This window comes from Podarcis filfolensis (assembly GCF_964270895.1).
Source record: "Podarcis filfolensis genome assembly, chromosome: 2".
Lineage (NCBI taxonomy): Eukaryota > Metazoa > Chordata > Lepidosauria > Squamata > Lacertidae > Podarcis > Podarcis filfolensis.
In genome coordinates, this window is record NC_139605.1 from 103,852,105 (window position 1) to 103,876,633 (window position 24,529).

Sequence of the window (24,529 nt, forward strand, 5' to 3'; positions counted from 1 at the left end):
GGGGAGGGGAAGGGGAGACAGGAAACTTAGGCTGAGTGAAGTTAAACAAAAAGTAAGGTTTTCCTAAGTGTGCAGAGAGCCTTGTTTGATTACAGTTTGTAGTGATTAATCATTTGCTGCTTTTGTTTGCCTACCATGTATGCAATTTATATTAAGTTATGCTGCAAGACTTCAGATTCAGTTGTATCCGAATATATGTTTATATTTTTCCAGAAAGCTGCATTGCAAGCCTACAGTTCTGATAAGTAGTTAAGCATTATGCAGGGAATTTGCTGTGTTGTAGGGCTGCCATACATCTGGATTTTCCCTGACATTACCAGGATTTCAAAGGTGGTATTGACATTGGGGAATTTCTGAAAGACGGCACTTTGTCATTTTCTTAAAGAATTTTCTGAATTTCTGAAAGACGGCACTTTGGATCATAGGCAAGTCAATTGAAAAATCACATTTTGGGGCAGTTTTGCGAAAAAAAAATTTAAAAGCTCACATCCAGGGTGTCCTGGTTTTTACTTTTGAAAATATGGCAACCCTACTGTGCTGGGTCCTGAGTTTGAATAGCAGCCTAGTTGGAATCAGGTGGCTTTTGAGGAGTCAGTCTCAATTTTTGGTTACCTACCTTGTCTGACCAAACTGCGGGAGGCAGTGGAAGACAGGAGTGCCTGGCATGCTCTGGTCCATGGGGTCAAGAAGAGTCTGACACGACTAAACAACACCTTGTAGGGCAATTGTTAGGCTTGTAGCTTGGTTCTAATTGTGTTGTGTTGGGCTAGGCTTGTAGCGTGGTTCTAGTTGTATTCGTGTTCCATTGATTTCAGTGAAATTTACTTCTCAGGGGGCTTAGAAACAACACAGGTATAATGCTGCACAATTAAAGAGCTGTGTAAATGATGGTATAGATAAGCCAGTCTTTCAGATAAGCCCACAGACGTTAACTAGCCTGTTGTCAGGCACTAATATAGGTAGGATGAAGAGCTCTGTCCCTACTCCAGCAGCCCACTGCATCTCTGTGCTAGATTAGGGTTTTTATGTAGTGTAGTTGGCATGCAAGCCTACAATTCTCACATGCAATCTGACACTCCATTCTAGGGATCTTCTGACATTGAGACCTAGATGCATTCCAGAGTTTGTTACCCCAAGAATTTACACAGACCACCAAAATAAATAAAAAATGATCTCTATTTACTTATTGATAAGTAACTGTAAGGAGCAGGGAAAGAAGGAAGTGACCATATATTGGTTTAACACTTCCAGGAGAAGTCTGATTCTCGTTTATTTACTATTAATGTTATAAATGATAAGGGAGGAATGGCAGAGATTTACATTGAAAAGAGACAATGAATTTAGCAGATGCTCTTGCAGCTCAGCTTGTTTGGAACATGTGAGCATGGCATTCTGTAATGAGTTCTCCCTTGAGGCCTCTCCAGGCCAGAACTGAAACTTCTTTCTGAGGTACAAGCTGTCATAGCAAAAGCTGAATGTTTTCAGGGGTGCTTCATATGAAGGGGAGGAACTTTTGTCCTCTAGCAACCCACCTGATTTCTATATTGGGCACAGAAGAGGGACAGAGCACTCCATCTCTCTTGCAGCCCACACACTCACCTGCATGCAGTTCCTTGTTGCCTGTGCCTATTAGGCTTGTACTTTAAATACAAGGCTGAGATGAATCTCAAATTCTAAAGTGTAACTTAAAGTAGAAACCAATGAATAGTTAAACTTCTTGAATTCTTCAGTGTGGTTTTAATACAGAGACTTGTACTTCTCTACCTTGCTTAGAAAGACATGGGGTAAACATATTTGTTCGCTAGGGCATTTCCTATTTGTGTAATAAACCTAGTATATTGCGAACTGTATGTGTTTGTGAGAATACCTGTAAGTTACAAATTATGCCCCTTGCAAAGATTCATGTATGTGATCAACAAGATTAAAATAGCTTGGTAAGGGACTATTGTACTCAAAAGCCAATTAGCCAGCTGCTGCTGCATAATATAGATGTTGTTCAAATGTGGAGTGGAAGAAGATCTCCCTTTGCTTGAAATCACAAAATGAAAAAAGATTCTTACAGGTAATAGACCTCTGCTGTAGAGCAGCGTTTCTCAGCCTGTTGGTTGTAAAGCATGTGCAAGTGGGTCACGGGCTTTATAAGCAAACCCAAAGTAATTCTTGCATTTAATTTACAATTAAGTCTTAAATGAATTGTTGCCCGTCTGCAGTAGCAGAGCACCCTCCTTTGCCCAGGCACCAACTCCTGGAGCCCAAAATGCAAACATTTTTGCCAGACATCAGAACTGACTGTCAGCAGGCACTCCCACCCAGCTGGAGAGACGTTATAACTCCGGGGTGTGGCCACAGCTCCATCCCCTGCAACCCTTTCCTTGTCAGAGGGCTCTGAGAAGGAGATGCAGGGAGGGCCTTTGAAAGGCTGGTGTGGGAGAGGAGGAGAGATGTCAGGGGTTGTGTGTGTGTGTGTGTGTGTGTGTGTGAGATGGTGCAGTCTCTCAGCCCACCTATGCTGGAGGAGTTATGTTTTTGGCCATCAGACAAACTTTTGCAGAATGAACTGCCAGTTTTCTTGATGTACTGGTCATTGGAATAAAAAACCCTGATGTACACCATTATTACTATTACTATTTTACATTTCACAAGTGTAGGCAAAAAAGCTTGAAAATAAATACCTGTTTAGGATAGCAGTCAATGGTCCCCATACACTTCCCTGTGAGTAATTCCAGTTGAACAAAAGGGAACTTACTTCTGAGTAGATATTAGTATAGGATTGCACTGCAAAACTGCCATCCTAAAGACACAGCACAGTCCTAACCATGTCATCTCAGAATTAAGCCCTGTTCAATACAGTGGCACTTTTAGATAAGTGCAGTCAGGTTCCCATCCTTACTGAGAAATGCATCTCGCCGAAAGCAGTGTGAGATACCTGCTAACTGAACATAATATGTAGGATTATGCTGCAGGTCTGCAATCCTTTGCACAGTTACCTGGAAGTAAGTCCCATTTAATCTACTTTGACATAAAATCAAGCTAAAAGTGGTGCTTAAATATTCCAATACAATTGATTTGTGGATTGCACCATTTAAGTGTGTCCCCAGGATTGAATGACTAGGGTTACTATACCACTGGGCATAGCTGTTGAGCAGATTAAACGCTTTTAATCTGATTTTACTGGTTTTATTAGAAAAGAGCTTGCTACTTGTAAATTGTTCTCATTGATTGATTATATTCAATGCATATACAAAACTGAATAAGTCTATAAGTATTATAAATATTTTAGCAAATTCTGCATTAATGGGTGTGCAAGTAAATTTTTGCTTGGATGCCTCATATAATGGTTATAAAATAGGCAAAACTAATGATTGCAGAAGACACAAGTTTCAAAATTCTTGTAACAATAAATCAATGGATCACCATATCAAGTAAATCTGGATTTGTGGGTTGCCATACCAAAAAGGTTGGGAACCACTGCTCTCTACTGAAGAGTGTGTATTGTGATGTTAGGAGTCTTGCTAGTAGATTTAGTGTAAAATGTAGGCAGAACTATTGACTTGACCAGCCAGCTGCATAAATGAACTTGCCACAGAATGCTTTAGAATGATTTCAGATTTGTTTGTAATTACTCTTGAGTAGAAACCTAAAACTATTGTCCTACAAGTCTTACCTTACTTTATTTTATCAGCACTTGACTTTCCTTCTCGCAAAGACAGTGCGGCTGAATGCTTCAGACAAATCGGCATTGATGATAGTGTAGCAAGCTTTTCAGATGATCAGATAGGTAGTATAAGGTAAATGTAAGCACAGTTCAGAGGACAGTGCAATAGTTCTGCTCAGGTATTTGTTTACGGATGGGAAAGGAGAAAATCACATTTTTTAAAAAGTCCTTCTTTTTTAACATTATTAAAATATTCACTGAATGGACTTTATTTTTCTGGAGTGTGAAGAAAAGACCCACACTTCTCCACTTCTTTTTTTCATTCTGTGTAGCTTTTTATACTTGTTTTACACTCATTTGAAGAGTTAGTTGAAAGCGGCTCACACATGATGTCCATGCAGACTTGCACTATCTGCACATGCTTGGAGCTGGACCTCCTTATTTCAGCAATAGAATTGTCATTTATCTTCCATACTTCCACTAAGCTATTTCATCTGATAGAGAAGGCCAGTATTTTCTTTCATTAATGTTAGGTCAGAGTTGTGAATTGCCACTCACCCAGTTGCATGTGGCAAGAAATAATTACTTCCAGATGACCAAATGTCAGTCCTTTTCTTTTGGGGCCAAATACAACTTAAAATAGGTGCTTACAAAACTGTCTAGCTAGTAAGCAAATGTCATTATAGTTTTGTTTTTTAAATAAAAGCACGTAGACACTTCTTTCAGTTATGATCAGCACACTATATGGCTGACAACCTTTGGTATCTGGCCACATTCAGAAGTGCTTTTAGATATTCTTTGTGCTGCTTCTGAATTTTGTGCTCCCTGATCTCTTGTGTATCATTCTGGAATCAGAAACACGTTCCTTCAAATGCCATTTTGGTGTGTTTGGCTCAAAGGTAAAATATTTCTCATCTGTTTCTTTGTCTTAGCTTAGCTGCTGTAGATTTTGATTTGTTCTTTTCCAGGTTCTGTTTCTATAAGATTTAAATACATTATTTTCTGACATTTTAAGTGTGCTTATTTCACAACTGTCTCTTGCATAAATATAATAAATGTACCCAATATTGCTCTTACATTTCACACTTCGATAATGTGCACTCCTACATTTTTAATCTGAGATTTATGATTTAATCTGGGGCTTTTTTTTGAGTTTGAGGGAAGATTGATGGGATCCACAAATGTGCTTGCTAGTGGTGACCATATCTTTTTATCAAGTGAGGACAGCGTGGACAAAGTCTGGGGGTTAATCCTTGGAGTTGTGCTGAGCTGAGGCACTCGGAAAGCAGTATTCTTTATTTACCATTGGCTTAAATTTGCTAGCTTCTTTCTGAAAGTTGTTAACTCTAAACTTGAGGTCTCTTTCAAGGGAAAGCAGGATAAAACTGTTTTCAATAAATAAAATAAACTTATTTCCTGTTCCACCACAAGGCAGAGCAATTATATTTCACAGGATTAGTTAAACATCTGGCTGCCATCTTCTTGTATGAATATACACACATATAGTGAATCAATTTGTGCTCCACTGCTTCAAATAAAAACAAAAGAGCCCTGCTGGATCAGGCTAAAGGCCCATCTAGTCCAGCAACCTGTTCCCACAGTGGTTAGCCAGATGCCTATGGAAAGCCCACATGTAGGTTGTGAGTGCACTCTACTCACTTGTGATTCCTGGCAGTTTAGAGGCATGACACAGCTGATAGTGGATGTAGAACATAGCCACTGTGGCTAGTAGACATTGGTAGCCTTATCCTTTATGATCTGGCTAATGGTCTTTTAAAGCCATTTAATATGGTGGAGGGTCACTACATTTTGTGTGAGTGAATTCCATAGTTTAGCCGTGAGCTGTGTGAAGGACTTCACTTTGCAAAATCATTTATAAAGCTTTTTCCTCAAAAACTTACTTGTCTGTTTTTGTGGATGTGTTTTCATTAAAGAGTACAGCAGAGTAAAATCCAACATAGCCATAAATTGTGAAACCATGCTTACCTACAGACATGGTAGATGTAAACTGCACGCTACCAATTTGATAGAAATGCTTCATCTTGCTGTTGATTTCAGTTAGGAGTTAAGTGCATTCTTACATTTTTCTCATGAAATCAGTTGGACTAAAAAGCACTTTGCTATGGTCGGACCAGGCTCCAAAATTAGGAAGTGTTTTGCATGTGAAGTTCTGTGTAATTTGGGCTGGATGTAGTCTTCCTGTTTGACAGAAATAGCTGTATAGTTACAGTCAAATAATCTGCAAAGAGCCCCTGATGAATGTTAAAACGGGCATTTGGGAGCTGCTTCACACGATATTAGCTACAGCCCTGTCTCTCCAAGTGCGATAATGCACTGTATGTAAGGGTCTGCTGATAATCAGGAAGTCTCTGCAATGTGTACCTGTTTAAAATAAGTGTAGCAGTACTGTATGTCCAAAAGTGAGTGTGGCCACACCATACACTTGCACATGCGCGCGCACACACACACAGGCTGAGCTGAACTGTATAGATCAGCTGAGGAGGGTGGTTATTGTTCCCCTGCCTTCTCATTAAGTGATCAATCTGGTGATGAGGGAGGGGCAGCTTGCATCCCCATGAGGCACTGGGCTGAGCAGAGAGGTTTAAACTTCTTCCCCACCACAGTGCTGTGCATAGTACTTTTCTTTTTGATGCCACTGCCAAAATTGGTGGGGTCAGAACATTTTTTCACTGGGCTAGATCAGGTCTCGAGGCCCAGTTTAACCACTCCTGATTTATATCATAATCTTTAGGCTTTGTTCACATTTATCCCTTGCCTCCCCTTTTCTCCTATGCTTCCTAGTCTTTCCCACTGTTGATATTTGAATTGTAAGGTGGTTTGCAGTGGGGTTCTGCCTCTCTCTTTTTTGCCTTTGAAGCTTTATGAAGCATCAAAACTATAGCTAGCACTGTATTAAATAATAAAATCCATTATATGGAAGAAAATCTATAGGAATTGAAGGCTGAGCTCACGACCACTTAGAATATAGCTTTGGCCTCTGCTCAGATACTGTACAACTCTTAGTTCAAACTGGTTTGTTGGAATTGTTCACGCTGTGCGGAAGATTTAGATTTGCATGTTGCCACTTGGCCTATTTCCAAAATTTTGGCTTGAAATGTGGCATCTGAACGTAGAAAACCGAGAGCATGGCTGGCTTCTGGCAGGATTAACAGTTGTCTGACTGCTAAGAGAGTGGCTGTGTGAAGCATCCCTTGCTTGCTACTTTGTTCCAGGGCACGTGCATTCTTACAGCAATTAACACGTCAAGTTAGGAAAAACTACTATGCTTATATGTTCCCTTTAAAGCACAGCTTGCTCTATGTTAAAAGTGTAACTAAAAATTTAATCACTTTTGGCTTCAATCCGCAGGTTCAATTTCTCCATGTAGAGGATACTCGTGACTTGTGAGGCAAGCCACCATTTAGATTTCAACTGTTGGATCATGGTGTGATCTGCAGTAGTTGGGTGCATGTTGCTCTTACACCTGTATAATTGGCTTCTTTGGATTGAAGCTTAATACGTTCATGTGGTACACAGGGCAGAGCTGTTGGTTAGTGGGGAAATGTATCACAACTGGAAGAATTGCCAATCTAACTTCTTAGTGCCTTAAATAGGGCAACTAACTTTGTCTCAGTTGTCTTCTGCTCTTCTTTAAGAATGAGTATAAATAGTGAGAAACTGGTGGATGGTGATGAGAACCAGGGTTAGCAATTCTGTAATATATATTTGTGTGCAAAAAGCTTGGTCATGATACATTAGTGAAAGTTCATATTTAAGCCTACCTAGTACAGTCCCGCATTGAAGGGTATCAATAAAAGCTCCTTTTGACTACTACTTCATGTTTATCAGTCTTTAATGTGATTTTTGTGCGTATGTTTGTGCATGTGCGTGCCCCCCGGCTCCCATTTGAAAAACTCAAGTTCTTTTAGAATACAGACAGATGTTCTTGGATTCCAACTCTGATCTTCCATGACCATTGGCCATGCTGACTGGGGCTGATAGAATTTGAAGTCCAACAACACTTAGAGCCTCACTTTCCCATTCCTAGTGAACTGTACCCGTTTTTGTATTATCAGTGTAGGCACTATTGCTTTCCAGTTCATATGATGCTATGCATGACAAAGTTAATTACTGGTTCTGGTAGTTACATTACCTTAAAATGACAACTGCAAAAGGGCATTTTTAAAGGACATCTAGAAGGATTATTAGTATTTTGCAATATGAAGTGTTTACAATTAGGAGAAAAATGAGCAGCTGCTACTTCAATTACATACTACTACTCTGTTGCACTGTGTTGCTAAACCTTTAGGGAGTGCACAATTCCAGGACTTCTCTCCCATTCTTTTAAGTCTAACCCTTAGAAAATAACATTTTTAAAAAATACTGAAACTTGAAGTGCTGCTTCTGCTAACGAATTTTGAACAATCCTGATGTCTTTATAGTTTCAAAGTTTGTTTTACCAGAATGCAATAACTGCAGTTCTGGAACTGCAAGCTGTTTCAAATGCAGGGCAAAGTCTACCTGAAACTTTACAGAGTATCTCGATGGCTTTTTGTTGACCCCTTGTTCTGCAGTTCACTTTAAGCAACATGAATTGAATTCAGGTTTTTAAAAAAACAACTATTGAAGAATGCATTTACAGACCACAATATGTCTGCCAGACTAATAAATCAAACTCTTGTATGTTTGCTTTTTCAGAATCTGAAAAACAGCAATATGAACTGCTGTGCTTGTGCTTCTTGACAGAAGGTGATGCTAAGAGGAAAAATCTACAGTGATCAACAGGTTGTCCAAGAAGGTTTTTGACAACTCGTCTGTTGCCTTGGAAGCTGGAGGATTGCTGTCCCCAAGCAGATATTTGCCATTTCCTGCCTTGATGCAAAGCAGCACTTGAATTAAACCTGCCACTCTCTGTTCCTTGAGGAAACAGATTCTTATTGCTGTGTAACTGAACACTAAATACAGGGAACCTATTATGTCTAAGAGGCAAAACCAAAAAGGTAAGATTTACGATACTAGACGGGCATATATAGTAAGGAGTGTTGTGTTACAGGCAAATGTCAAGTATGAATTTTTGTTCCTGCCATTTTAGTCCACAGTAGAAGATAATTACTCTAGATTGGCTATTCTCAAGTTGCCTCCCTAGTAAGAAAACACTCAATGTCTTCCAAAATGTGAAATGAATCCTAATAATGTGTTCCTTCACATCCCTTCCTTTCTTGACCCAAAGGAAGACAGCCCAGCAGCCTTTTGGCTTCCTGATGTTGGAAATCAAGCAAACAAGGAGCATGAGAAAACAGGGTCGCTTCATGGTTCTCGGTACTTAACAATGAGCAAGGTGTAATGAGGCAAATGGTCTCCTATGGCAATGGGTTGATATTCTGCCCCTTGACCCATTTGAGAGACACACACATTTCTGATCTGTCGAGGAAAAGCTGGTGTCTTTTCTAGGATCTGCCTCTGCCTTCCCAGGGAGTCTTATGTGCCTCTGAGAACCACTGGTATAAGGATCATACGTCTCTTTCAATCTGGTGTCGTTTGTGGCAGTTTATGTGTGCTGGTCCCCAGTGGCGTAGCGTGGGTTGTCAGCACCCAGGGCAAGGCAAGTAATTTGCGCCCCCTAACCCGTGGATTTGCACCCCCTAACCCGTGGATTTGCGCCCCCTAACCCTACACGCCACTGCTGGTCCCGTGGGTTACCCGAGAGGTGAGGTCCCAGTCCGGTCCATGGTCGAAGGTGCACCGTGGAGGCAGTCCGTAGTAGCTGAAGCTGGGTGCAGGGCAGGGAGTCAGGAACAGGTATGCAAGCAGAGAGCCAGGGCGGGTCAGGAGCTCTGGCAGAAAAGCAGGACAGGGTTCAGGCAGGAACTAGCAACCAACAATGTTGCTCCTGCAACTTGGGACTGGTGCTGGCCGGCTTTTATCTGCCCCGAGGCATAGGGTGGCACCGATCCTCTGGTGACTTGCCTCTCCTGGCCTGGAGGCGAGCACTCCTCCTGCGGGAACTTAGTTCCTTATGCCTCTCTGCCCTGAGCCTCTGCAGCTCAGGAGAGGCTGGAGGGTTACCGGACCCAGAGGCAACCTCAGCTTCCTCTGACGGGGCTGAGAGTGGAGCACCTGCAGGCACCTCAGGAGCCAGAGCAGGCTCAGCTGATGCCTGCACCTGAGGATCCAGCACAGGTGAGGACCCTTCAGGCTCATGCTCCAACCCCGGCTCAGCTGGTTCTGGAGGCAGGGAATCCTGTGCAGGCTGGGATCCCTCAGGTTCAGCATCCGAGTCCGAATCCCAGGCCATCACATTATGTCACAGAGGATTAACAATTTGTGTGAAGGAGAATTTCACATTGTTTAATTTGCAAAGTCTTGAGTCCTTGAATACAAGGGACTTGTTAAATGGGTCTCTTAGGGCAAAACTAGATGTGGCTCCTCCTGAAAATGGTAGCTGCCTCCCAACTAGCGCCCCACTCCTCACAGTAGCATCCAGCAAAACTTAACTGTATTCTGATGTCACAATGTTGTACATTTCCCTGAATACCCCTAGCAGCAGCAAATAATATAAAGTAGCAAAACACATCATTACATGATATTGGGAGACAGGTAAGTTTTACTACATGTTATAAAGGAGAGAGTTAACATACACCTTGGGTTTCTGTCAACAGCTGTAGATTTGCCAGTTCTTTCTGGCTTGGAGTTGTGCTTTTCCTGTATGCGTCAGGTTTTATTTATTAAAAGCTTTGTATGCCACAGTTTGATCTAAACGATCTGAGATAGCTAACAGTCCAATAGCAATAAAACTAATAATACAAAGTAACAGAGCAAATATTTTAAAATGGACAGAGCACAACAGGAAACAACTAATTAAATTCAGCAGCAGGAAACAATGGAAACAGAAAACAAAAGTGCTAAGCTTTAAATTCTAAGGTTCTCTTAAGAAAAGCACCGTCTTTGGCGTGAATATCAGCAGAAAAGGATAGAAAGCTCTTCTGCTGGAGAGTAGAGCAGATACGGTGCCACTGTCAAGAAGGCTTTGTCTTTGGTAGCTCTCCATCATAACCATTCACAATTTCAGATGGCCCAGCAGCAGGAATTCTGAGAAAAGACACCAGCCATTATTAAGATGCCAGTAGGCTCCCCTGAAACAACATGACTTGGAACTTGTGCCTTTATTTGTAACTTAGCCCTTTGGAGCTGACCTCTTCCATGACAGTTTCTTCATGGAAGACTACACTGATGTACATGTCTTGTAGTCTTTTTGAACACAATCTGTGAGCAACATGGCACACCTTTGACATGGCTAGTTCTGAATTTCAACTTTAATTCTGCTAGTGTTGATCCACAACCCGTTTTCGAGTTCCTGATCTTTATTGGTTGACTTCATTTTTTTATGATTTCTTGGATTATTAAGAAAAAGTTGCTGACAAAAGAACTCGCTTGCATTTGCAGCAATCCTAGTGTGCAGCAAGGGACACGGGTGGCACTATGGGTTAAACCATAGAGCCTAGGACTTGCCGATCAGAAGGTCGGCGGTTCGAATCCCCGCCATGGGGACTGTTGCTCAGTCCCTGCTCCTGCCAACCTAGCAGTTTGAAAGCACATAAAAGTGCAAGTAGATAAATAGGTACCGCTCCAGCGGGAAGGTAAACGGCATTTCCGTGTGCTGCTCTGGTTCGCCAGAACTGGCTTAGTCATGCTGGCCACATGACCCGGAAGCTGGACGCCTGCTCCCTCGGCCAATAAAGCGAGATGAGCGCCGCAACCCCAGAGTCGGCCACGACTGGACCTAATGGTCAGGGGTCCCTTTACCTTTACCTTTACCTAGTGTGCAGCACAGCGAGGCCTGCCTGTTGCTGTAACCCCACCACAAACACAAGACCCAAACTGGAGAAATGCTTACAACCTCATGCAGTATTTACATTCTATACACACTGTTACCATAAACAATGGAATACTGGTAAAAGTCTGTTTCAGCACCAGGTATTTTCCAAGTTCATATAAAGCCAGTTTCTAGTTGCTGGAGTATTTGTTAGATTCCAGCTTGAGTTGTTGCTGAGTATGAACCCCCAACTTTAGTGTAATTCAAATTGCTTGCAAATTTATATTTTACTGCTCAGTATCTCACTGTGTATAACACACCTAACCAATTCCAGTTTAAATATCTCCTAATAGGTTCTTATGGCAATCTCAGACTGTCAGAACACTTTCCCTTTCACTTCACCAGCCCAAGAAATGAGTAAGCACAGCTTCAGACTTCTCAGTTTATATCACTCCCCTGACAAGACAATACCAGTTTTTAAATAACTATTATTTCAGTTGAAAACAGGCTGCATTCAGCTGACTGTTCTCATTATAAATCAAACTTCACATTTAAACAACTAGGTGTTAATGTCTGCAATGCAAAAATCCAAAACACTCCAAGTTGAGAAAGTAGAATGGTAGTGGGGTCTTTCTTTTCTCTTTTTTAAAAAAGATGTGTGTACTTCAGGTGTATGAATGTGTTCCTAAAATGTTAATGGAGCCTCAAGCATTTTGTTCTAACCTTGCTCTTGTGTTCACCGATCAGTAATTCTTCAAGCTCTACTTGTTTGCCCTACATACACATTATCTGACATGTAGTCTCTTGAAATAAAAATTTTTCTATCTCTGGGATTAGTTTGTTTGTTTTTAACTGTAAGGATTGTGCACAAGAACACTTTCCACACTTAATACTGCCCACTTGCAATAGAGGGTATCAACTATATTGGAATGAGCTATTTTGTCTTTTATATTAAATAATTGGTGGTGTAACAGGCAAATCCTGGACTATCTCTTACCAGTTGCCAGTGTTTCAACACACTGCATTCTATGGAAAAAGGCATTCTATTCTATTCCATTGACCCCCCCCCCACACATACATATATATATATATATATATATATATATATATATATATATATATTGTGAACCAACTTTTTATCTTGAAGCAGTTCACTTCTATGATACATCTTTGCTCTGTATTTTGCTCTTCTGATAACAGCCTGAGGATAACCTCTTTACATACCAAGCTGATGTTACAAATCTGAACAAGTACAATTTTAGTCTTAGAAACTGTGCAGATGGTAAATCGCTTCCGAAATGAACTGAATGATTCTATAATGTAAAATAGTATTCTGATCAATAGGTTTGCTGTAGTTAATTTGTCTATTCCACTTAAAAGTTATTATATGGTATTTCTTGTAACCCTGTGTCATTTTGTGAACCTCGTGTGAGGATCAACTATATCCATAGGAAAAAAGGTCATCCACTGCATAATCTAGAAGCAATAATGTAAATATCAATATATATGCCATAATATAACAAATATATAGGGATTTCGTTCTTGGAAATGACTTAGTTTGAACCAAGTGCTCCATATACAAGTTAGAAATATTAAAAGCAACTGGACTCCCCATAATAACTTCTTGGTAATAAAGTTTCTCCCAGGTCTTTGGCCAATTAAGCAATCTGTGGCCTTTACAACCGGGGGGGAGGGGGGAGAGGGTCTTATTGTTTTGTTTGCTACTATGTTATGTATTTTTGTATTTTTATGTTGTGAACTGCCCTGTGATCCTCAGAAGAAGGGAAGTATGGAAATTTCAAAATAACTACATGAATGAATGAGTCTTGCTGCTGTGCCATAATGCCAGTATATCTGAGAACCCCTCACCAAAGTAGCTGAATATGGTCTCTGTATGCCAAACTTCTAGAACAGAGATTACATAATTGACTGGACATTCCTTATTCCAGCTGCTAAATTGTTATGGGAAGTACTACTCACGCTGTGGGAAAAAAAGAGTTCTGACCCCCCCCCCCAATCCTAGAGCAGACACTTTGTTCCAGACTACGTTATGTTCCACAGTATAAATGCTTAATTACAGTTGCATTAATAATCTGTGCTGTAATGTCTGGAAACAAGAGGCATGGAAGGAAGGTGTCAGGGAACTGCCATCGGAGCCAAGAGTGGAGGTAAGGCTCCCCAACGATGCAGGAGAAGGGACCAGCAGGGAGAGAGAGAACACTTCCTTTGGGGAAGGAAATCGGTGTGACACCAGGAAGAAAGGGGAGCAGGGAAGGACTTCGGAGAGATGGCTCCAAGACTCTTCCACAGAGACCAGCGGGGAGAGCCCAGGACCTCCGCTGGCCACGCCCACTCTGCGCAGAAGACTTCCGCGCAGGGAGGCTAGGCGGAGACTTGGCGTCAAAGAGCTTTTATGTTGGAAGAAGTTCAGGAAACGCCCACTGACGGATTCTGCCAGTGACTGACACAGCCACGGAGAAAGGGCTGTCCAGCCAGGGAAAGGTTTAGCCAGACAACGTTGCCTTGAGCAGCAGCCACCTTACGCACGAGCAACCCCCAATTCCCTTTACAGAAGGGTTATACTTTTATCATAGTCTTGGGTTACTAGCTTACTGGAATTATTTGTATTTTTTGAATTGCATCTGTTTACCCACACAAAAGGCTTGTGGGAAAGTAGGACCAATGCTGTTAAGCTACATAATCAATTAACAGTGACATATATGTATTGGAGAGTAAGGACGGTGGGTGGGACAAGACACTGTATTCTAGCTATATTGTTGTTTTTAAATTCTGGTAGCTTTCACCCTTGTCTAGTGGATTATTGAAGTCTCTGCAAAAGCAAGAATGGGAAACCCCCGATGACACACTTTCTGGCACCAGAACTGGAAAATTGTTCTTGTTAAAAAGGGCATTGGTGTTACACAGCCATAAACTCTGCTCGGGACAGCCCAACTGTCAAAGTAAGGCGTGTCACCTTTAGGTTATACAAGAGTTTGAGCAGCTTGGTGCCTGGGATTTTTTTCCAGGCTTGTCAGCAGCACTGTGAAGACCAGTCTTCTTCAGATGTACCTGACATACGGGCATTGCCTTACACAGGAGAATCTGGGCTCATTCTTTCTCCCCTTCTTTCCACTTAAAAGTACTGATGAGAATGTTTCATTCTGCTTCCTCCTTTTCTTACAATAAAGGGGAAAAGACGCCGTATTTTTTGCTCTATAAGACGCACCAGACCATAAGACGCACCTAGATTTGGAGGAGGAAAACAAGAAAAAAAAATATTCTGAATCTCAGAAGCCAGAACAACAAGAGGGATCACTGCGCAGCGAAAGTAGCGATCCCTCTTGCTGTTCTGGCTTCTGGGATAGCTGCGCAGCCTGCATTCGCTCCATAAGACGCACACACATTTCCCCTTACTTTTTAGGAGGGAAAAAGTGAGTCTTATAGAGCAAAAAATACGGTACATCTTTGTATCTGAAGCAATGGTATTATCTATAGGGCTATGCAGTGCATTTTTTCTTTAAAAAATGTTTAGGAGGGCTACTCTCATTTTGACTCAAGAAAATCATTTTATCGTTCAAATCGGGGGAAATAAATACAGTAAATGGACAAAAGTACAAAGATTCACAAAATGTTTAGGGGTATGTGTACCCCTGCGTACCCCTAGGGAAAAAAGCACTGGGGCTATGACTGCCTGAATCAATCCAGCTTAGCTAGTGTGGATCAGCGAAGATTCAGGCTTGCTTCAAACATTGCACACTTCCAAACAGCGGCCACTGTCATGTAGTGCATATAATTTTGCCCACCTTAATTTTATTATTGCAATTTCTCATGCCTTTATTTCACCATCTGTATATGAACTGGGAAGCTGCAGTAAGGAAAACACATGTGGCAGTGACAATAAATCCTGTATAATCTTTGCCCAGGCATAAAACAGCTGAGAACTGTATCTCTGTGTAGTGTTTAGTAGTTGAAACATCTGGTTTCTTTTTCCTTTCTCATTGCACAAGAACTAAATATTTTTAAATGAAGTCATAAAAGCAGAGTGATTTAACTGCCAGTTTTCAGTGGAAAAGAAGCCTAGTTTAATATTGTTGAAAATAATATTGCATCTTCACTGAAGAGATACAAAGAAAATCCATTTTTCTAGACCTAGTTTGGTGAAAACCTGACATTACAGAACTCCTCAAGCTACAGCTCTTAAAATTTAGCTAAGTTGTATTTGGAGTAAACCCTTTGAAATCAATAGATTTACTAAAATCAGTCCACTTCATTTTAGTGGGTCTATGCTGAGTATGACTTAGTAGTTCAGAGAAGTCTTCCCCAGCTGTTCTTTCATTCCCGCCACCCTCACAGGCATGCTTGGTAGGCACACGGGAGAGGGCCTTTTCAGTGGCTGCTCCCAGACTTTGGAAATCCCTTCCTATAAAAACTATACTGGCTCCCTCCTTGTTGCCCTTCTGCCAGCAAGGGTAGGCTTCCTTGTTCCAACAGGCTTATGGGAGTTCACTGCTTTTTATGAAAGCTCTGATCCTGTGCTATTTTTTTGTAATTATTGGTATGGTTTTAATAGATTTTATGTATGTATGTAGTTTTAGTCCTGTTGATGTTCAATTGTTTTTTCTATGTTTTTAGCAGTTCTTATTTTTACCTGCAAGTCTCCTTGAGTCCCATCAGGCAGACAGGCACACACACACACACACACACACCCCTACCCCTGGTGCCCTCCACATTTTTTGGACTTAAATTCCCATCAGCTCTAGCCAGGAAGCCTATGCTGGCTGGATCTGCAGGGAGTTATAGTACAAATAATCTGGAGGGAACTAAGTTGGAGAAGGCTGGTTTAGTGTTTTGTCTAGATATGGGCAATACATTGGGTCTGTCTCTCAAAAAAAATTTGAAGTATATTTAGTTGCATCTTCTGCCTCTAATGTCTGAAACGTGGGTGTTCATCTGCCTCTTCAATAAAATGAATAAGATACTGTAATATTTTGTGGTAAAACCTAAAATACCTGGTTCAGAGGAGTTGGGAACAAATCCAATTAAAATTATGTTAAATAAGAACAATAAGTATTCGGGTTACTTTGCTGTTCCACCCCTAAATTGATCCCACTGCTTTCAGACTGAGATCAGTTGTAAGTGAGGTTGCTTGGTGAGATGCTTACAAAATTCTAGCAGCTGACTTTTCAAATAGGAATTCTCTAGATTTTGTGCTAGTCTCACTAGTGCAAAGGGAATTCCACCCTCTCATGCCCTCAGGTGCCCCCGAGGACCCCCCATCAGCTCAGGGGGACTGAGAGAACCCCCAGAACAGCACACAGCAGGAGGCGAGGGGAGATTGTTCCATCTGGCAAGCTGAAATGCTTGCACTGACAGAATGATTATCTTAGCGTGATGTTGAATTCTGTGTCTTTTTGGGGGAACTTAATTGGAATCTGATAAGCCACTATTGAAAGAGGGGCTCAAAACCTGTCATAGCATTAGATTACAGTATATTGAATAGCGTTCTGGGCTTGGATTGGAAAAACCTTGGCTCAGATCCCATCTCAGCCCTAACGCCTGCTTGATAGCATAGTTCGCAAGTCACTGTCTCTTAGCCCTAAGTATCTTAGCCTATCTGCAGAGGGTATAAGAATAGAAATAACTAATGTAAGCTGTGCTGACTTCATTGGTGAAAGAGCAAGATATAAATCCACAAGGCTTTGTCACCAGTAGAGGGCCTGGCAGCTGCACAGAAAAGCTACTGATCCCTCTGTCCAATTTGAGTCCTTTGTTGGTTAACTTGTTCAAAACAGAGTTCACATGGTGAACTCTTGTTTGGCCAAAGCAAAAGAGAGACTTCTGTACTTTTAACTAAAGATTATTATAAATCTGAATCTTGAAAAATAGGATGTGCTTAATAAATTAAAAGCCAGAAATCAAACAGCCTGTGAGAAATAGTTCTCATACGTTCTGTTGCATTTCCAACTGTTGGAACTGTAGACACCCAGTCAAATTGAACAGGTGTGGATAGAAAAGCATCTGTAGCTTACATTTAAAAAGTATTAATTTAGTTTCTATCTGTACAGATGATCTGCAAGACTACAGATAATCGTAGCTGATCTGTTTAACATCTTAATCTGGAAAGTGACTTTACGGGAGGTGCTTTTATGAAACCAACAATTGAGTGGTTTTCTAACCCCTGAATTCAACTATTCCTGCAATCATGAATGCCTGGGAGACAGCCTAATATAGGAGGCGGGCAGTAAAAGTAGTTTATATTGGGCATTGTCATCTGGCAAAGATTGTTGATTGTCCACCTGATACAAGCAGGTCTCTGAAGTATTTGCTTGGTTCACTGCACTCACCAACTTCTGATCTAGCAACGAGACTCTCATATGTGTCCTGTTCTACATCATTTATTAAATTACTTGTATAATATGTTTTTGCTCTAAAGCCATGTGTATATAGAAGTAATCCCTATTGATACTGGGAGCTAGTTCCAAATAGTCCTGCTTACAGTTGTGGCCAAAGGTTATACTAAACAACAACTTCTCCTTCTTCTTCTTCTTCTTCTTATTATTATTATTATTATTATTATTATTATTATTATTATTATTATACTGCCCATCTGGCTTACAGCATATATAAAAACATATTAAAACATCAAACATTAAAAATTTCACAATACAGGGGTTCCTTCAGATATCTTCTAAAGGCTGTATAGTTACTCATCTCTTTGACATCTGAAGGGAGGTCATTCCACAGGGAGGGCACCAGTCCCTTTATGGGGCGCTTTTGTAAATCTCATGCCTCTGGTGACATTGCAAAAGCTTTTTCTCAGACGCCTTTTGAAACTACCCTCCTGTGTAAGCAACTCGGCTATTCGCTTAGAACTTAAGAACCCCTCCTTAGAGATCCTGATGTGGAGACATGCCTTTAATTACTGGCTGTCCCTTTGGCATAAATTGCCCAATTACCATCTTATTCAATGCCTTTGGAGAGATGAATTTACCAGCCCATGGGCAACAAAAATCCATTCCAAACTGTTGTCTTATGGAATCTCTCCTTCCGATATACTAAATTTAGATCTAATTACAGCAAAAAAGGTCATCAAACAAAGATTGGAGGAGGTTGATTTGCAACAAAATCTTACTACAGGTGGAGGTACATGTTCCCCGATAAATCAGGGCATTACATTTATGTCCCAGATACCTCGATATCTGTCTACCTTATCGGTTGCGTCGCATAGATTCGCTTTTGTTAGAGCCAGATTTAATGTGTTCCCCTCAAATGTGCTGAGCAATAGATTTTCTAACGGTAAAACCTCTGTTTTATGAGCATGTGACAACAAATCAATAGAATCCCTTTACCATATCTTGTTTAATTGTCCTTTATATATTGTTCCCCGATCAAGGATTCTGAGTTCAATCATTTTGGAAACTGTTGCTAAACCACCTGAATTACATCTAGCCTATCTACTCCAGGACATTGACTCTTATAGAACATTACAGGTTGCCAGATTCCTGAATTCAGTTCTTTCATATAAAAGACTTCATGGAATGCTGCATGACTATTAAAAATCTAGTAAACTCTATCCACCATCTTTATATTCAAGGCCACAATATGGTACATCTAGAGATTGTATGTAACGTGAAGGAGATTATGCGTTGAAATATTTTAGTTGATATTTTAGAATGTAAAACGCTATTTTATTTATTGATTGGTTTTACCTTGTGGGCTTATAGCCGAATAAAGTATTATCTATCTAGGGAGGGCACCACTACCAAAAAGACCCTCTGCCTGGTTCCTTGTAACTTCGTTTCTCACAGTGAGGGAACCAGCAGAAGACCCTCTGAGGAGGACCTCAGTGTCTGGGCTGATTGAAATTTCCTCTTCAGTTCTTTATAAATCCTTTGATTGTATTATTCACCATTTACTTTAAAGTAGTTATTAAGGAACCACTCTAAGCATGTTTACTATCTTGTCAAACTATGTCTTACCTAGGAATGATTGCATCCCATCATTATACCAGCAGTAGCTAACATGTGTTAAACTCCTTTCTGGTACTTCTGGCTTAGTGACCCTTGATTTTGAATTCCCAGTTCGAAAGAATGAGCAAGTTACAAAAGTAAACAACTGCAAGGATCACAATAATGGGCACATTCGGTTGTAACTACACCACTTAAAATAGTGATAAAATTATGGTCTCAATCTACTGATCCTCTGTACATAAAACACTTGGGCTTGCAGTTGGATTTTCTGTTACCTCTCAGCAACAACTCCCATTGTGTGCATCAGGAGTCCCACTTGCACATGAATTTCAAAGGCTGGCTTGTTCTCCCAGGGAAGCTGCTGTTGAAAGATCAGAGTTTTATTTAAAAACAACAACAACAACCACCACCACCAACAGCCGTGCTGCACTTGCTCTTCCCTGAATCCAGACAACTGTGCAGATGTATCTACAGCTTGTATATTCTGTTTCAATCATTTATCTCTTGGTTTCCTAAATTGAGCTCATAATTTTATCACTACTTAGTCATGTAGCTACAACTGTATCAGTGTGATCTTTGCGGTTACAAACTCACTTTGGTTGTTAAACAGAATTTGGAAGACATTTTGGCTTTTGGGTCCTTACCTATTAATTAATTCTCCATTTCTTTTCCTGTTGTACCCCTTCTCCCCTATCTTCCTATGTACATCAGACTGTATGTCTATGGGCAGGGTGTATCTTTAATTTTGTTTATACAGCTGCTAGAAAGGAAGAAGAGTTTGGATTTGATATCCCGCTTTATCACTACCCGAAGGAGTCTCAAATCGGCTAACATTCTCCTTTCCCTTCCTTTCCCACAACAAACACTTTGTGAGGTGAGTGGGGCTAAGAGACTTCAAAGAAGTGTCACTAGCCCAAGGTCACCCAGCAGCTGCATGTGGAGGAGTGGAGACGCGAACCCGGTTCCCCAGATTACGAGTCTACCGCTCTTAACCACTATACCACACTGGCTCTCAGGAATGTTACTGGGGTTTTTTAAATTAAAGTAATTGTCAAAATTGAAAGCTCCTATATTTCCCATCCAATATTTAGAGCAAACCCTGACTTTTTAATTATTTGCAATAGGTACCAACCTTTTCAAAATGCAGCTCGGGAACCATGTTATTCCACCATCACCATTGATGAAATGTTCCGACATTGTCAAAATGTTGTGTTTTTTTCTAAGTACCCAAGGAAAGTTTCGGCTCATAATTCTTGCACCCTAACTTAATACTTCTCTTCTAGCAGAATATATATGTGCTTTTGAATTATGGTTTCTTTTAGCTCAGATGCATGACTTTTCTGTGGCTTATTACAGAATGATTCTAACTAATGCCAGTGCGGAAGACATTAGTCATAAATTTAATGTCTTCCCATTATAACTAGTTATAAATTCCATGGAAAAACACTGGTAGGCATTTGAGCAATGCTCCTTGATGGTAACAGTACAAGTAAATATTTTTAAGATTCGTTCTGCTAATTCACCATTGTCAGAAGTATTAGCAATAGAGGCTGTAAATTTCAGAAACTGAAATGCCAATATCCCTGCATGACCCAGCTGTTTCTTTTGAGCTGATAGTAGAGAAGCAGATGATGTCCTAACCTTTGGACAGCTCAAAAGTGAATTTGCAAGCTACTTCGTGTATCTCAAAGTGAATGAGTACACTATGGTTGAGTGTATCATGTGTGACCATGTATTACCGGGGGGGGGGGATTCTTCTTTAGAGGCATTTACTCACACTTACATTGTAGGGAGCAACAGCTGGTCTCAGCTTCTTATGACATCTATGAAAAAATAGTTGCCCCTATGTATAATGGTATACATTGTGGGTGCTTGTGATGTTTCCACTTATTTCTTAGCATGTGAAATGGTTCTTGAGAGTTGGAGTTGATTAAAAGATATACTGTTTCTTATATGCTACAGGTAACTGCATTTGTGGACTTGTGGTACAAAATTGATAGATATCAAAATATTAGCTACATTAGGGGATTTAGAAAAATGTATTTTAATATAACTATTAATAGCTATAGACACCTGTTTTTCTTAATCCACTGCATGTGTTGCATTTTCTTTTTTAGAATTATAAATTAGCATTCTACCTCCTCCCTAGTTACTTAAAAGATGGAATAATCTTTGTTTGTTAAATATTGACATTATTACTAGTTTACAAATTTCCAAAATTGAAGATGATTGCTGTTTTTTTAATGCAATTTTTAATTTATCTAATGCTGTATTTTCAGATAGGACTAGATTGGCTGAACTTAAGAAGGTGCTTGAATTTATTGCTGTTGCTTCTTCAGTGCAGCTGAAGGGAATGACTTGAGAGGACAGTTTCTCTCCTGTAATTTAAAAATTACCCTAATGGTCTATTTTGTTAAGTTTTCACTTATAAAAGCAGCAAGATTTCACCATGCTCTTGGGTTTAAATTACTAGGTGTGACTTGCTGTTGCCTGTAAATTGGAGGGCAGCTGCTGTTAAATAGAATTGGAAGGTAATAACAGGATGAGTAATTAGAGGTGCCCTAAAAGTATTTCCTGGCATCTCCAGGAAAGCAAAGAGTGTTTTATTCACCCATTCAACTTGCTCTGTATTATTGGAAGTGTTATCTTGGAAGCTAAGTGCCACTTAATGTTAAGCGTGACAGATGTGTTTCAAGTATGCACTGTCTGTGTTAGTGTGTGATGGACACCTTAACATTTGAAGGTATTTAAACACACAGGACCATGCAACAGACATGAGCTTTGGAGCCATGGTTGACTGTGTCTGCATGTACAGATGTGAATATCCACCTCACAATGCTACATCTCTTTTTGCATGTCTATAGAGCAGTCTTTTATACAGACTGTAAAGTTGCCCTTATAGTGCAGTTAGAAATGTTTTCAAAGCGCCTTTTATGTTTGGCCTCTGTTCAACTAATTCTGGTGATTGTAAGATTTATCCCAACACAGTGGTTCTCCAAATAGAAAGCTGCCCTTTATGGTAGAAGATCACTAGGTCTGTGATTGCCAAGTATGAAGGAAAATGAAAGTTCAGTTTGCCCACCATCCTGGCCGCTTTAACCAGGACAATGCTAGAGCTGTAAGATTTTCCTCATCTGTACCAATTCAGGCAGCAGATGATGATCATGTTTGAATTTTCTTCCCCATGCCTGCTAACTAGGAAAGAATGTTGAACCTAGCTTCCTTCCTTACCTTTTAGGGTTTTTTATTTGTTTTATTTTATTGTGGGGAATGTGGCTGCAGCCTGAAGTTACACAGTATAGAGAAAGGGCTCATTATAAACTGGCCAACAGCCTTGCAGTAAAAAGGGTCACTGTGACAATTTGAGAACTGCAGTGCCAGCATTGCACAGAATTTCTTCATATTATATCCTGTTTATTTGTATAGCTAGGCCATCAAAGAGATCTATTGAAAATACACACAACTTTGTGCAATAGTGAATTCACTAGGGGCAGGGACGTGTCTGCTTTTTGCTTGTAAAATTCTGTAAAGCATTGTCAGCCGTGATATAACTGAGCACGATAATAATCTGTTCACCCCCCTTAATCTCCTAATAAACACCTGTCTGTGCTTGAAGTGCAGCTCCAATGACAAGTAGAAATCCCAATGAATAATTTACAGAAGTATGTTAGTTTTGCAGTACTGCCAAATGTGCACAATTTTCTTGTTGAAGATGTCATGTTTCATCGTTTTCTAGAAGCTGCTGTTCATAATGTGGTGGATTGTGCTGCATTGATAGACTTGTGCTGTTGATACTGTAATGAGAGGTTTTCAAGTATAAACATCTGATGAGTGGATCACCTTTTTAACAAGGAAAAGAAATTCAGAAACAAAAAGTTTTTGATGTGCTCAGAGATATTTTAGGAAAGCTTTTGGTGCTGATATGTAGAGCTAAGTTATCGTGCAGGTTAGTTGCAAGTTCTCCTTGGTCTATTTTCGTTCCTTACTGGCATATTCTTTGTAAAACAGCAGGGTCTTAACCCTCCTGCATTTTCCGCCTTCATAAGGAGGGTGGTTGTTCCTCACCTGTTTCCTCCACAATGTTCTCCACTCTTTCACTTGGACTTGGCTACGCTCATGCACGCCAGTGCTCATCACTCATATAGCTTGCTATATGCAAGCACATCCTCTGCTCTTGGTCAAAAAACAAAACAAAACTGCTACATTCATTCTCATCACAGCACTAGGCTGAAAGGAGAAGTTTCTTCTTTGCTCAGCCTAGCACTGTGATGGGGAGGAGAGTTATCTTTTCTACTGTTCAGAGAGAGTGATCCCCCCCCCCGGCCACCATCTTAGTTTGACGCTTCCCAGTGCAATGGTGGGGAGGAAATTGGGCTGGCAAGTCATTTAAAGCAGCTTGGCCGGCCTGATTCACTGCTTTGCCACCCGTCTTCTAGACAAGGGCAGCAAGGGAGAAGAGGTGGGGTCATTAAAGTGTGCAGGAGTGGTAAAGTTGGAGGAAGGTTATTTGTTAAAAACTTACTGCCTTGTAAGAGAAAGTATGGCAAGGCTCTGAAGTGCTTTAGTGCCAAGGAGTTGTGTCACATGTGGAAGTGGATGAGTTACTAGAGTGGAGGGTCATCACATTGCCTGAAATGTGGGGAAACGTAGTGATTTGGTAGCAGAACACTAGTTTAAAGTGAGGAAACCAAGCTAAACCAGGTGACGCTATAAGTCATATATCAGCCTCATTTGCATATAAAGCTGGAAAGCAGCCTTACTTACAGTAAGTGAGCATAGGACCAGGGACACTGAACTTTTCCTCTTCCCATGCCTTACCTCTCCCCATGCCTGTTGAACTACTTTTCCCTTTTCCTGAATCACTTCCAAGGAAGTGTTCAGCATCCCTCTCCTCTCCATTCATTCTAAAAGAAGATCCAGCTAACCTCCTATTTCGTAGGTGAGTGGAGTGAATATATGGAAAGAAATATTGTGCATGCCGGCATCGCATCTAGTTTGACCCTTGTGATCTGTACTTTGGGGAGTTGCATGGAAAGGTCAGTATAAACTGTCACTGATAACGGGCTTATTATGTAACTTCCACTACTGACG

The 24,529-nt window shown here is 40.6% G+C and overlaps 1 protein-coding gene and 1 long non-coding RNA gene across 4 annotated transcripts in view; both read left to right on the plus strand.

Annotated features, from left to right (window-relative positions):
- LOC310755762 overlaps window positions 1–24,529 on the plus strand; it is a 1,619,227-nt gene that overhangs the window by 144,959 nt on the left and 1,449,739 nt on the right. The window lies entirely within an intron of this gene.
- SPATS2 (spermatogenesis associated serine rich 2) overlaps window positions 1–24,529 on the plus strand; it is a 51,032-nt gene that overhangs the window by 1,180 nt on the left and 25,323 nt on the right. For all 3 annotated transcript variants that reach the window (XM_083598776.1, XM_083598777.1, XM_083598778.1), the window contains exon 2: window positions 8,354–8,655. In XM_083598776.1, coding sequence (XP_083454902.1) covers window positions 8,631–8,655 — 25 coding nt within the window. In that variant the 5' untranslated portion in view covers window positions 8,354–8,630. The remainder of the gene's footprint in view (window positions 1–8,353; window positions 8,656–24,529) is intronic.